This window comes from Nelusetta ayraudi, unplaced genomic scaffold (genome assembly GCF_046127955.1).
Source record: "Nelusetta ayraudi isolate G7.1 ecotype Tasmania unplaced genomic scaffold, CSIRO-AGI_Nayr_v1 ptg000070l, whole genome shotgun sequence".
Taxonomy (NCBI): Eukaryota; Metazoa; Chordata; class Actinopteri; order Tetraodontiformes; family Monacanthidae; genus Nelusetta; species Nelusetta ayraudi.
Genome location: NW_027466120.1, coordinates 6,442,501 through 6,455,576, shown reverse-complemented (window position 1 = coordinate 6,455,576; position 13,076 = coordinate 6,442,501). Strand labels below are relative to the sequence as shown.

At 42.8% G+C, this 13,076-nt stretch overlaps 2 protein-coding genes across 2 annotated transcripts in view; one reads left to right on the top strand and one right to left on the bottom strand.

Annotated features, from left to right (window-relative positions):
• The first annotated feature begins 4,967 nt into the window (after positions 1-4,967).
• Positions 4,968-6,661, top strand: irx7 (iroquois homeobox 7). Its single transcript, XM_076042252.1, has 2 exons — positions 4,968-5,227; positions 5,608-6,661. The coding sequence occupies exons 1-2, from the start codon at positions 4,991-4,993 to the stop codon at positions 6,367-6,369; spliced, it is 999 nt and encodes a 332-aa protein (XP_075898367.1). The 5' UTR covers positions 4,968-4,990; the 3' UTR covers positions 6,370-6,661.
• Positions 6,662-8,740: 2,079 nt separating this feature from the next.
• cd40 (CD40 molecule, TNF receptor superfamily member 5) overlaps positions 8,741-13,076 on the bottom strand; it is a 4,904-nt gene continuing 568 nt past the window's right edge. The window contains exons 2-9 of the mRNA XM_076042049.1: positions 12,817-12,898; positions 12,393-12,515; positions 12,171-12,314; positions 11,943-12,036; positions 11,734-11,783; positions 11,167-11,262; positions 11,046-11,071; positions 8,741-9,475 (exon numbers count right to left, since the gene is read on the bottom strand). Coding sequence (XP_075898164.1) covers positions 9,197-9,475; positions 11,046-11,071; positions 11,167-11,262; positions 11,734-11,783; positions 11,943-12,036; positions 12,171-12,314; positions 12,393-12,515; positions 12,817-12,898 — 894 coding nt within the window. The 3' untranslated portion in view covers positions 8,741-9,196. The remainder of the gene's footprint in view (positions 9,476-11,045; positions 11,072-11,166; positions 11,263-11,733; positions 11,784-11,942; positions 12,037-12,170; positions 12,315-12,392; positions 12,516-12,816; positions 12,899-13,076) is intronic.

Below are 13,076 nucleotides of genomic sequence, written 5' to 3'. Positions count from 1 at the left end.
CTTTCAAAAGAATTGTATGAGACTTTTCAGTCTACACAAGTAAATCAGTTCTAAACAAGTATGGGAACATTTTAGTGTTTAATGGAAAACATTTCTGATGAACTTTTTTTTATTTTTTTTTATTTTATTATTCATTTTAGTGCAGAGAAACACCCTCCTCATGGGTAGATAAACAAAGTGCAGCGAACTAACAAGATGATCTGCTACAGTGGGCGCCACAGGGTTGGTGGTGGTGGAGGTGGGGGATGACTACACTGACCAGGCCTCGGCAAACCCCTTTGGGCCTTGCACCCACCTACAGGGTCCCAGCACAGGGAGACAGCAGCAGCAGCAGCAGCAGCAGCAGCAGCTGTCACCTCGGCCGTCCAGGCCCGAGCACCGCCGCCTGTCACTCACCCAGCAGAGGGCCGTCAATCAGCCCGCACCCAGGAGGGAGTTTGGAGGCGGGCCGCGGGCCAGCCTCCAACAAAGACATACTTACATTTGCAAACGGTTTCAGCGCCGAGAGTATTTTGAGAGAATGATAGAGTGGTCCTGATAAGGGGAATGACAAAGGACAAAGAGTGGAAGGGGGTCTGGGAAGAGGTGGTGGGGGGGTCAGATAGCGAGGAGGTGGGAGCGCTTGATAACATTCACACTTTGCCTACATCTCTCCATTTGTGTTGGTGCCCCAGGAAAATCTCATTAGCGAGGAAAATTGCAGCTCTAGTCGGAGGCCATTGTAGTCGTGTTGTCAAGTGGCTCTCCGTCCTTTTTCAAATGTGAATTCTCCCTCTTACATCTTATCTCTCACTGTTCCTCTGCGGAGATTCTCCTCTTGGCTAGATTGTCAACGCTGGAGGCTACTGACTATGCTGTCTTTAATGTTGATCAATGGTGTTTTTTGTGTTTAAAAAAACAACAACAACTATTTAATCATATAAATCTCATCCGTATATTTTCAACCTGTTATATTCTGTATAGATCTGAAACAATATATGTATTATTATATTCTCCTTTAATATCTGCACTTTGTAGCAACACTTATATATCAATTTGCACTATATATGTGTGTGAGTGTGTGTTTGTTTGTGTGTGTGTGTGTGTGTCTGTGCTGTGTTGCTCTGTACTTTTGACATGTGTAATTACAATAAAGTTGAATCTAATTCAATCTAAATCATAATGTAAACGATAACGTAAGTCACGGTAGAGAGTTTTTTTTTTTTTACTTGGGATTCATTACAGACACAAAAGTGGCAAATAGCCAATATCAACTCGTGGTGTTCGAGTTTCATCCGACACGCAGAGCAAGAGTCCTTTCACATCTTGCTTTGACTTGACACGCGGCCCTCAAAGTCAACTCTTCCCCCTCCACCGACTCAAATCAACTTTCTCCCTCTGGAGCGAGTGGAGCCGTAAAAATAAACTAACAAGCCGGAGGTGTGACGGACTCTGCGGATTCTCCCCAGGCTTTTGTTGTCTTGTTCACACCTACCTATGAGTCGTTCTAATTGCGTGCTCGGCCCCCTTTGTTGGCCCGCGGGCAAGGGATTGGCTGTAATTGAGGTCACACCTTACACCGTTTTGTCTTGACTTGCTCATTAGTCCCCACAAAGTCTTTCCGCATTTCTGGCCCTGATTCGAGGGTGACTTGGCCGCCCTGCGGCCGCTCGATATGTGACATATGCCGCGCTAGATAAACAAGCTCGTTCGCATACAGCGGCGGCTTTTGGCCCCGTGAGTGACTTATCAGAGGAGGAGATAATTCCATCCTCTTGGCTATCTGAGCCCGTATCTCTTTGTGCGCTGAGGACAATCGTCCTCCATTTGGTCACTCTCCTCTCCTGTAAACGAGTGACATCCTTACGGCAAACGACGCTGACTCGACCCGTCGCAGCAGGACCGACGCCTGCAATGTGGCGGAGCTGGCCAAAGAGGAAGAGGCAGCGAAGGAGGGGAGACAAAGGTCCCAAACGTCCGCTAGCCCTGAGCTGTTTGTGTTGGGAGATTGTGGGCCGCCCATGCCGTGAGCCTCCCTCCTCTCTGTTCCCTGCTCAGCCCATTGTTGCCACTGTTCAAATTTGCTCTAGGTTCTGTGGACCCCACCCAGAAAATTCCTCCTTTCCCCATCAACCCGACTACCAAACCTCCCCTACCCCCCTTTAAGAATCTCTTAACTGAGCTTCACTTTCTGACAAGACGGCAGCGTCCTGCCGTTTGCAGCTTGACCTTTGTGAAGTGGAGACAAATCAAAAAAAACAAAAGAACCTGAGTACAGTTTTGCTCATTTCGGTTCCAGGAATATTTCCCCCTCCGGCGTCTTTCAGGGACAAAAAGTGAATGAATAAAAACCTCCTTAATCAGTTGATGGCATTTCATTTGACCTCCGTCTCATGCTTTGCTGTCCTCAGTGAAGCCCTAAATTAAAAGTAGCTGCTGCCACTTCTTGTCTCATCATTCAATACATATATTGCTGTTTCTTTTTAATTGAACTTTACAGACCTTGGCCATAAAATAAATTATAATATAATTAACTGATTTAAGATGTATTTATTTGACTTTGCTCCTTTTACCCGCCCATGGCAGAATCTGCCAACTCCACGTCTCCTTCACTTCCTCTCCTCCTCCAACGTCTGGTTTTTAAAATCTTCCACAGGTCTGAAGGGAACTTTCCATGTGTGACCTGCGGAAAGGGAAGATTTTTGAAATCCCTGCTGAAAACGATATGGAGAAGTGGCCATTTGCACTTGTAGCACAGAGATAATCATTTCTTTTTGCTTTGTGTTACAGGAAAAAAAGAATCCCTTGTTCACTTAAAGAGTCGGTTCTTTGAACCAGCCCAGTCGACACGTCACAACTTCACACTGACTGAAAGTGCAATACATTCCTCTGACAGACACAGACGAGTCGTAATCCAAAAACACAGGAGAATCAACCAGCCGTTGATTCTGTTTTTTCAATGAGCCGTTGAATCAACTTCACATGCTTATGTTGTTTATCGGCAGCCAAAGTTTGATAAAATAATCAAGTAAATTTGTATTATTAAAACATGATTTTGTTTGCATTAGTAGCAAATTGATCTATAAAAATATGATGGCTGATGTCTTTGAAGTTTCCAAAACTCCGACCTTTAATTTTTTAATTTAAAATGCACTTCCACCACTGCTTTTTGAGTAATGCTCACTTGTTCTTAATTTTGGTGGAAAACAAAGTTTACATACGGTATTCTTTTCTTTTCTTTTTCTTTTTTTTAAATTTAACATAAACTTATCTAAATTTTGCTATAGTGCACTTTGTCCCACAAACTAAAACATTTTATTTTTTACAATGTCCCATGTGCTTTTGTGTCAAATGCAACAGTACTATTAATGAAGTTTCATTTAAAAAGGTGCATACAAATATGGCTTTTGATTACAATAAATGTGTCTCCATACTGTCTATTTTCTAATTTTGTTCTTTTGATATATTTTGATGATACATTTATATATATAAATGATACATTTATATTGTATATATAATTATATAAGTATTAGAGAAGAGTATAAAAAAGAAAAACAAAACAAAACCAAAAATCTGGAGCATATGAAAGGTTTGAAAACCTATAAGAAAATGGAATGGTGAAATATGTATTAATATTTTCAAAAAGAAAAAAATATATATACATTATTTTTTATTATTATTTAGGTTCTTCTAATACAAAGAAATTCGATTTAGAAGCATGTTCCCACTTTTAGGATGTTAGAATAGAGTGTCTGCGTCACCATACAGCACTAGACCGCCTAATAATGTTAATATAAGAGCCAACGTGATCAGTGAGATAAGTGAGATAAGGGAGGTGTGCTCCTGCTTTGAACTGCAACACTGAGCTTAGCTGCGGCTCCTTTGAAGGAGGGAGAGCAGCGGAATAAAGAGTGTAATCTTCTTCTCTTATCTCTGCTGACCCACCTGCCCCCCCTCCCCCTCACACACACACACACACACACACACACACACACACACACACACACACACACACACACACACACGCATTTGCATCTGTTATCTCACAATTATCATATACATTAGTCAACACCTGTTTCACTTAACCATTTTTAATTAGGACCATTGAAACGCAGCGCTTCGCCCCAAACAGTGCCATCCATCCGACATGTGAAGGGCCGGTTTGTTGTGATTCGGTCCACACATTAACAACTAAATGAAATAATAAATAGGCAGAACTCGGACCGGCCTGTCAGAACAGAACTTCTCCTCGTCCGAAAGAAATCCATCTAAAGTTTACCTCGGAGAAATCGCGCTGCGTTTGTTTGTTTATTAGGAGATGGGCTCCAGCCACTAAACTGCAAACTGCAAATCTGCGGCTGATGAAGTGTGAAATGCAACACGCGCGAAACTGAATCAGAGACGTAAGGAAAAATAAAACGAATAAACGGTCATTTTTGTGATCAGTGCCAGACAATATGTGGTTTGACTCGACGTCCGCTCCACTTAAAACAAGTGAACATAAAGAAAACGAATCTCAAAATTATGCACAGCTTTTAAAATAAACAAACAAAAAAAAAACTGCAAAAACTTTCAAAAGTGACGGTAAAAAAAAAAAAAGTCTGAGCACTGAGTGACCGAGCTCTTCATTCACCTTTTGCGTTAATAAAAAAAAAAAAACTAAAGAAAAGAAAAGAAAAAGGTTTGAGCTAAAGTGAAAAAGCCACCGGCTCTCCTCAGAAATCACCGTGCCGCGATAAGTCGCACATATTCAGCACCTCCAGCCGAACGCTAAAAGGAACAGCGGAGGGCTGCTTTGATGGGATTTACCTCCAGTGAAAGCTGCGGCTCTTTTGAACCGAGCTGTCAGTCAATACCGCTGGGACCCCTGCCCCGCCCCCCCACCTACTACCACATCGCCCAATGACCCTCCCCCCCTCCCCCCGCCCCGCCCCGCCCCTTCTGCCCTGTATATAAAGCGTACGGAGGCGTTTCACAGGCAAACACGGAGCCCGCAGCAGCTCAACGAAAGATGCCCGCGTCGCAAAGTGGATTTGGAAACTTTTTCCTGGAGAGGAACCTCAGCATGCCGGCTGGATACCCCGGCATCCCAGTGCTGGGTGTCCAGCAGCAGCAGCAGCAGCAGCAACAGCAGCAGCAGGCTCAGCATCTGGCGGCGATGGCAGCAGCCGGTCTCCCTGTCACCTACTCCGGACTACAAGGATACAGCTTCATCCCCTACCCGCACCACCGGCCCATCGCGCACATGGTGAGCCAGAGTTTGGAGAAATTTTTTGGTTTTGTTTGTTTTTTAAACCCCGTATTACCCTAAAAATACATAGGCTGTCTAGACATATTTTCATTTTATGGCTTTAGATTTGTCCAAAAATGTGTTTCACCCCCTTTTTGTTAGGATAACCTCAACTTTCAGTAGCGAGTAGTTATTGAACTCCACTGTGTGTTTATGACATGTAAAAATAGTTTAAAAAGGGAAGAAAAACACAAAACAGATGTGGTTTTTCAAGTTATAGGAACTCTGAAATGATATGAAAAAGGAAATTGAAATGAGGAAATTGTATTTTTAACAGTATTATGACAATGTGGTTTGTTTGTTTTTAACGCGCATGTCCTCCTCCTGTTCTCCCCCAGAACGCCTTTGACCTGAAAGCTGCTTCCCCCTACCACCACCACCACGCACTGCTGGCGCGCTCAGCCGCCTTTTACACGCCTTACCGGTCAGGCGCCCTCGAGGACCCCGGCCGCGTGGCCAAGGTGGCCACCAGGGAGAGCACGGGCGCCCTGAAGGCATGGCTCAACGAGCACCTGAAGAACCCGTACCCGACCAAGGGCGAGAAGATCATGCTGGCCATCATCACCAAGATGAGCCTGACGCAGGTCTCCACCTGGTTCGCCAACGCGCGGCGGCGGCTGAAGAAGGAGAACCGGGTGAGCTGGGCCTCCAGGAGCAAGTCAGACGAGGAGGACGAGGAAGAGGAGGAGGAGGAGGAAGAGGAGGAGGAAGAGAGGGCGGACGGGGAGAGCGATGATGAGAGCGTGCAGCACGGGCGTGAGCTGGACGATGAGCAGCCGCGCGCTGAGAGCGCAGAGCAGGTGGAGGGCGTGAGGGACGTCACCGCGGCAACGCACGCGGTGGTGGGAGCGCACCTGGAGAAGCAGCAGGAGAAGGGAGAGCTGAGAGCGGAGGACGCAGCTCCGTCCAGCCCGCAGAGCAAAGACGACAGCGCCGTCCAGAAGCCCAAGATCTGGTCGCTGGCTGAGACCGCCACCTCGCAGAGTGTCAGGAGGCCCCTGGACAGTGTTCAGCAGCAGGCCGGGAAGCTCTGGGCAGAGTGGGCCTCCAGGAGCGGACTGTTCGTGGCGCCGTGCTACACCAGCCACGAGCTGGTGTGAGCCAGTGTTTGGACCGGAACACAGAGGCCAGAGACTCTCCACACGTTTTGCACTTTAAAAAAAATTCACATTGAAGCTCAGGGACGCGACGGATCCTGATGTTTTTGCAGTGACATGGAAAAACGACGACGACGACGACAACAAACTTTCTTTGAGACCAAAGACTTTGTCCTTGTACATAGGCGTAGATGTATTTTTCCACCACTATTGTGTAAATTATGTCTTCTTTGTCTTAAACATGAATAAATATTTTTTCGTAAATAAAGTTCAGCTCCTGCCACCTTTTAATTGACTTAAGTGATGATAATTATCACAGCATTATTATGCATTTAATAATTTGAGGGTAGTCCATAAAAATGACTGTCTATGGCAAAATAAAGACACAAACTGGAACTGGAACCTCCAGCAAAAATCAGTGTTAATTAAGACTGTGACCCCAGTCCTCATCTAAAATTGTAAAATTTTAATTTTAGGATCTATCTATCTATCTATCTATCTATCTATCTATCTGTCTGTCTGTCTGTCTGTCTGTCTGTCTGTCTGTCTGTCTATCTATCTATCTGTCTAGGCACTGTAAACATATTGACAAAACATTCAGTTCAGTTTTAGTTCATATTTAAGGGAAACTTTGGCAATTTAAAGCTGTCACGTTTAAAAAGATTAAAATGGCAAAAAAGAAAAAAGAAAAGAAAGAATCTCTCAGAACTGTGCTGAACATTTGGATGGAGAACTATTATGCGTACCAACTCAGACTCAGAGCAAAGGTCAGCTGTACTGCATGCAGAGCACGGACTTGAGCGCCCTCTAGCCTCTTGGCCGCATAGCTTGCAGATCCAACCCGACCGTGGTTTAAATAATTCAAAGCCTCCACAGATAAAGCTTTATAGTGATCTTAGAACAAGCAACTGTTCGAACAAGTCACTCTCTTTTGCCATTTCTGTAGAACCTTGGATTTACTTTGTTAGCTTTTTGGCTCCATGACTTTGGAACTCTCTCTCCAGGCCTCAGCTCAGGGGGCAGCAGACACAGTCACTTTATTTAGAGTTTAACTAAAAAACAAACAAACAAAAAAACCTTCTTTCATCAAGTGTAGGGACAACTCAATCAATGTCTGTTAAGCTGCTATAGATCTAGACCGCGCTGAGGGAGATCTTCTGAAGGTAAAGGTAGTGTTACATACGTTCTCGAAACATAAGTTTGGTGTGTGTGTGTGTGTGTGTGTGGGGTAATTAAACCAAACTTAACTCTTAATTCAACTTTTTTTTTTAAGTTGCCATGATTTATTTTCTCCTAAAATCCATCACAGGTAAACCTGCTTCTTCAGGAAATAAGAACGTGAATAATAAAAAATAAAAATAAATTTTCTTTTTGGAAACAAAATTCTGTCGTTCTGTCACCTCTGCTTGCAAATCCCTTCAAACAGAAAGGAAGACTAGAATTTATCCTGCCACTTTTCAGACAGCAACAGCAACAAGCCCTTCTAGCTCTTGATTTCCATTACTGTCATAGTGGACCCATAGCACCCTCGCGAGGACATCAGGAGGGACTACATCAGAGCTCTACAGGAAAATAAATACGGAGGCAACAAATGCTTCTAAGTACAAATACGACAACTAATAATTAGAGCTGCAACGATTAGTCAACAACAAAAATTGGGTTATTGTTATAGTAAATTGCTGAATGATAAAATCCCACTGCGGCCCCCACGCGCTCATCCGTACCTGCAGTGCAGTACTGAGTGCTGAGGGTAGGTGTCGCTCGTTGTTTACATCCTGCAAAAAGACAGAGAAGAAAAAGGGCTTCTTCTCTAAGAGAGAGAGAGAAAAAAAGGCTCGAAAACTCAAATTGAATGTTTTTAGAGTTTGGGAATATTTCACAGAAAATGAAGCAGCGAAACAAGTTTGGAGCAAACTCTCCATGGTCGCACTACGGCGATAGACACGGACATCGTAAGGTATTTAACTGTGATAAACATTGCGTATAATCTTTAAATCGTGAATCAATACAGGGGAGACCGCGGCTGGTTTATTACAGCCACACTAGAAGGCGATGTAATGGGATCTTGGCATCAAACAGTTAGCCTGATATCCTGCTCATTTTGCACTGGTCATCTTGTTGATGAAAAGAAAAAAGATTGAGGTGAGGAGATATTATGTGATGTATATGGGTCAGAGTGATTGTTTTATGTTGGCATTGTTTTGGTATTTAAAGGTTGTAAGTTAGTGGTCAATTAAAAATTCGGAAGGAATAGCTTTGATTTGAGTTGCCTGTTTGCTGGCAACTCAACCATCCACAACCCATGCCAATAGGTCGGTTGTGGATGGTTGTCTCACATACGCCGCTGATAATGGAGAGAAATCACAGAGAAATGTTTTGTGTCATTATTTTAATTTATTTGTACAACCGTATAACACAGGTGCAAAGACTTAAGCAAATTAGGTTGCAGCCCGACAACTACTACTAGAACTGCTGCTATTAACACATCAGATCATTACACTTTATATTCTATTCAGAAGCAACAAATATGAGCTAAAATGACACGGGAATGTACATGTTGAATTGAAAGTATACACATTCCATCCAGACCTATGACAATATAAAAATGATATATGACAGCGTAAAGCACACCATCCAAATAACCTGAATAAATAATACTGTACATTCACAATTAATCGTAGTTGTAGTTTAATGATTGATGACTAATGCCTACAGTCTAAAACCACTCACAAAAAATATTTATAAAGAAATGCCAAATATACATACATACATACAGAGTGCAATCACAGTTTCATACAATCACAATCAAAAACTTAGTGACACATACTTTTCAGCCGCTGAATGTTTGTGTTTGCGATTCCTGTCTGGAGAGGAGTTCTGTTTTTCCGTTCTCCTGCACCACACATTGTCCTTTCTCAGTTAAACCCACATCTGACATGCTTTCTAGTATCTCTTGGCTTGGGTCATGCTCGTTTTCTTCAGGGGTCCTCGGCAAAGGATCGTCGGGTTGTTCAGGTGAAATGGTTAAAATGAGAGCTGGGGCAGGACTTGGTGGTTTTTTCAGTGGTTTCCTCAAATCGTCATGACTGGCTTCAGTGAATACCGGCAACTACAACAATAAGATGTTCAAATAAAGAATTAAAAGATCTAGAGACCCGGTAATTTAGTTTTATAGTTCAGATCACATAGTTTTATAGTCCAAAGCAACTATTTGAGATTATCATCTCAATTATTATTGTTGTTGTTATTATGATTATGATAATGATGATGATGATTATTATCATTATCATAATTATTACAGACTACATTCTAGCGTTTGTACATGCTCCTCATTTATTACAGGCATCTTCTTTAGGTTTTGGAAAGTAACAATATCCATTATAAAGAACTGGAGCACTGCTCAAGATATAGTATTACAAAATGTAAAAAAAAACATAACAAAAATATTTCCCTCACTTTTGTTTGGAGGAGAGCACTTTACTTAACATAGTACTAACTAACAAATTTACTGGCTGTGGGTAGCAGTAAAAATACAAAAACAAACTAATCTTATGTCTCAGAGCAATTTCTTCCTTTTCTCCAAAAGCGTAACTTCATACAGTGTGCTGGTATTGGTCCACTTTTTTTCTTTAAAAGAGAAAGTACTGTTTTTTTGTGGAAAACCCAAGGCTTTACATTTACTTTACATTACTCAATTGAATGTTGATTTAAATGCTCTCATCATCAAGGCAATAGTCTGAGCTATCTGCTTGACACATCTGCACCGACAGTGACATCCTCTAAAAATGTTTTCTCGAGTAGTGCAGCCACATTTGCTGGAAAAGACCACATAACAACATGTTTTGGATCCTTCAGATATGCCTACCAAAGTCAATTCAGTAGTACAAAAGCACTGTGTGTTGCGCGTTGCTGTCAAAGTGCGTCTCTCTCATAAGACCCTAAAAGGTAATGCTGAAGAACAAAAACAGTCGTGTCAATCATTCACAGCATTAAGAGTTCAGCTGCAGTTGTGCTTCAAGTACTGTTGATTGAACTGGAATGAGGCTGTATGTGGCATGTGGCACGAGTGCACAGATGCCACACAAATGGGCGTACATGGCTGTTCAGGCTGCTGATGTTCATTTGTTTGAAACACCACATTTTTTTCAAAAAGGAAATCAGTTTCCTTGCAACCGCGGTTGCAAAATTGGTTTGAATTTGGTTTCAGCAGTCCTACAAAAACTTCTCATGACTGGGCGACACTCCCAATGTCGCACAACTCTGCAGTGTTTGGTGGCTGCATCGCCTGATTTTCCAGAGGACTTGGAACAAGTTTTAGGTATTTAGCATATTCAAGTTTTCAGCATGTGACCCCTCCTCTTAGTAATCCTGTAGGTGTCTTCATACGCTAAGAATAAAAAAAAAAACATGACAAGAAAGTACTTCAATTAATTAATAGTAATTCAATGATATTTGTTGTTTACACCAGCAACAGCAGATGTGCCAAAGCACTTGGCTCAGACTACTAATAGGACCAATACCTTCACCTTTGGCATGTATGAATGTTAATACATCCATGTATGAACAAGGAAAACCCAAGCAAAGAAAACAGAAGTTTCCCCACCAAGCCTAGTAATCAATATAATTTTTTAAAACGTGACAACATAAAAACGTGATAAAGAAGGAATGTTTTGCTTTACCTTGAAACTTCCATGGGCACGTTTAGCTATGACAAAAACATAAGGCCGAGAGGATTCGTCAAATTGAAGTGCCAAAACGAAACAAATCATTACACAATCAAATAATTGGAACACACCGTACCTCTCAAATACACACACACAGCAGCAACAGCAGTAAGTCCAATGGCCAGTCCGACAGGAAGGGCAATCAAACCCAAATGCTTCCGTGTGGATGGCCCTGTAAAGCAAGAGAACAAAAGACAGCAATTTACCAGACTCATTCAAAATCCATCCACAGGACCACGTAGACACAAACCACTATACACACTCACGTCGAGGAAAGAAGTTACTGTTGCTAGTTCGTCTAACGTGCATGTCTCTCCACTGCAAGAGGAAGTTGGAATACCCGGAGAAAACCCACACGGACTCATGAAGAACATGCAAACTCCACATGCGCCATGACTTCCCAGCTCTGGGAGCCAAGTACACCACTGCACTTGTATATTAAAAATGCATTGCTTCACATTTATAAAGTTTTATCCGCGAAAGTTATCAATATCACACCTGCACCCACAGATCTGTGTTTAACCGCCAGACGTAATACTTCCTTGCCTCCAGAGTTTTGCGATGAGTGGTCGAAACCAAACAGCTGCCGACACGAGGCACAATGATCTTACTCACGAGCGCATGATGCCGGCGCGGAACTCACCACAGATATTGTCAGATGTGTCCGTTCCAATTTGTTGCACCGTCTCACATCTACAAAGAATGGGATAGGAAACGCACACCATTATCATCACAGCAAATGAAAGCATACTTCCCTACTGAATGCTTAATATTTTGAGTATAGAGAGACACACTCCAAATGGTTCAAGAAAGTATTAGTATTCCGCATTCCGCTTCTAGAGTTCTACTTACTCTGTCCATTTTTTACATTCTTGAGATGCTGTGGTTTCATTGGAATATGTGCCAAGAGGACATTTCTCACACACAGTGTCCTCAGAATGAGTGCCTGAAAGTGTAGAGCAGTAGAGACCGGTCATAGTTTTAGTAAGACAGACAATGTTTTTTATTTCGCCATGTAAAAAAAAAAAAAAAAAAACACCAACAAAAACTGTTCAGCAGCGTGGGAGGGATGAGCCATACCTTCAGATTTAACCACATGTCCCGGTTGGCAGACACTGTGTTTTTCACACAGGTAACATCGTTCAGTGCTACAGTGGTATCCCGCTTTGCACAAGCAGACAGTTTTTTTTTTTCTGTTGTGCGTGGGATATTGGAACCCTAAATCTGAGAGAGAGCAGAGGCAGAACAGGTGTGAGCTTGGCCACATGATCACACGACGTTGTCTGGGTCACGGTGTCTCACTTGGGTCACAGAACGGCTGGCGCTGACACTTGGACTCTTTGGTGTGCTTATCCTGGTATTCGTGCGGGTCGCAGACCGGGCACTGTGGCTCCGGACAGGTGCTCAGCGAAGACATGCTAGTGCCTGTTGTTGTTCAGACGACAATGCCATGAATGATTAGGGTATTTGTCCCAATTACAGTATGTGTTCGTCGTGGTGACACCAGACGGGAAGGAATAGTTGAAACGTTTAAATCTTAAAGTGTGGTAGGGTTCACTCAGTCTTGCCACTTTTAATTTAACTCACTAGATTTTTGGTGGTTCCAACCTGTTTACAGCTTGTCCACTAAGGTGTATGTCATCATACATTTTCAGATTCTTTTTTTTTTTTTTTTTTTTTTTTTAAATGTTATGTCGACTGTTTTTTTGTTTCGGTGTCCACATACCAGGTCCGCACATGTTGCAGCACTCTCCCAGTTTCTCATACTGGGTGAGAGGGTCACACTGTGGCTGGCCAGCAGTCAGTGTCTACAGAGTCAACACAGAGTCGCACGTCACTTCATATAGCCAGGCAGTGTGGTCGCAGAGCCACTGGTTCAGTTTCTCTAGTCATTCACTTGCAACAGCAGGGGGCATGACGGAAAGTCCCCCCCAAAAATCCAGCCTGCTAACAGGGAAATTCTATTAGAGACTCATCCTGCATTTC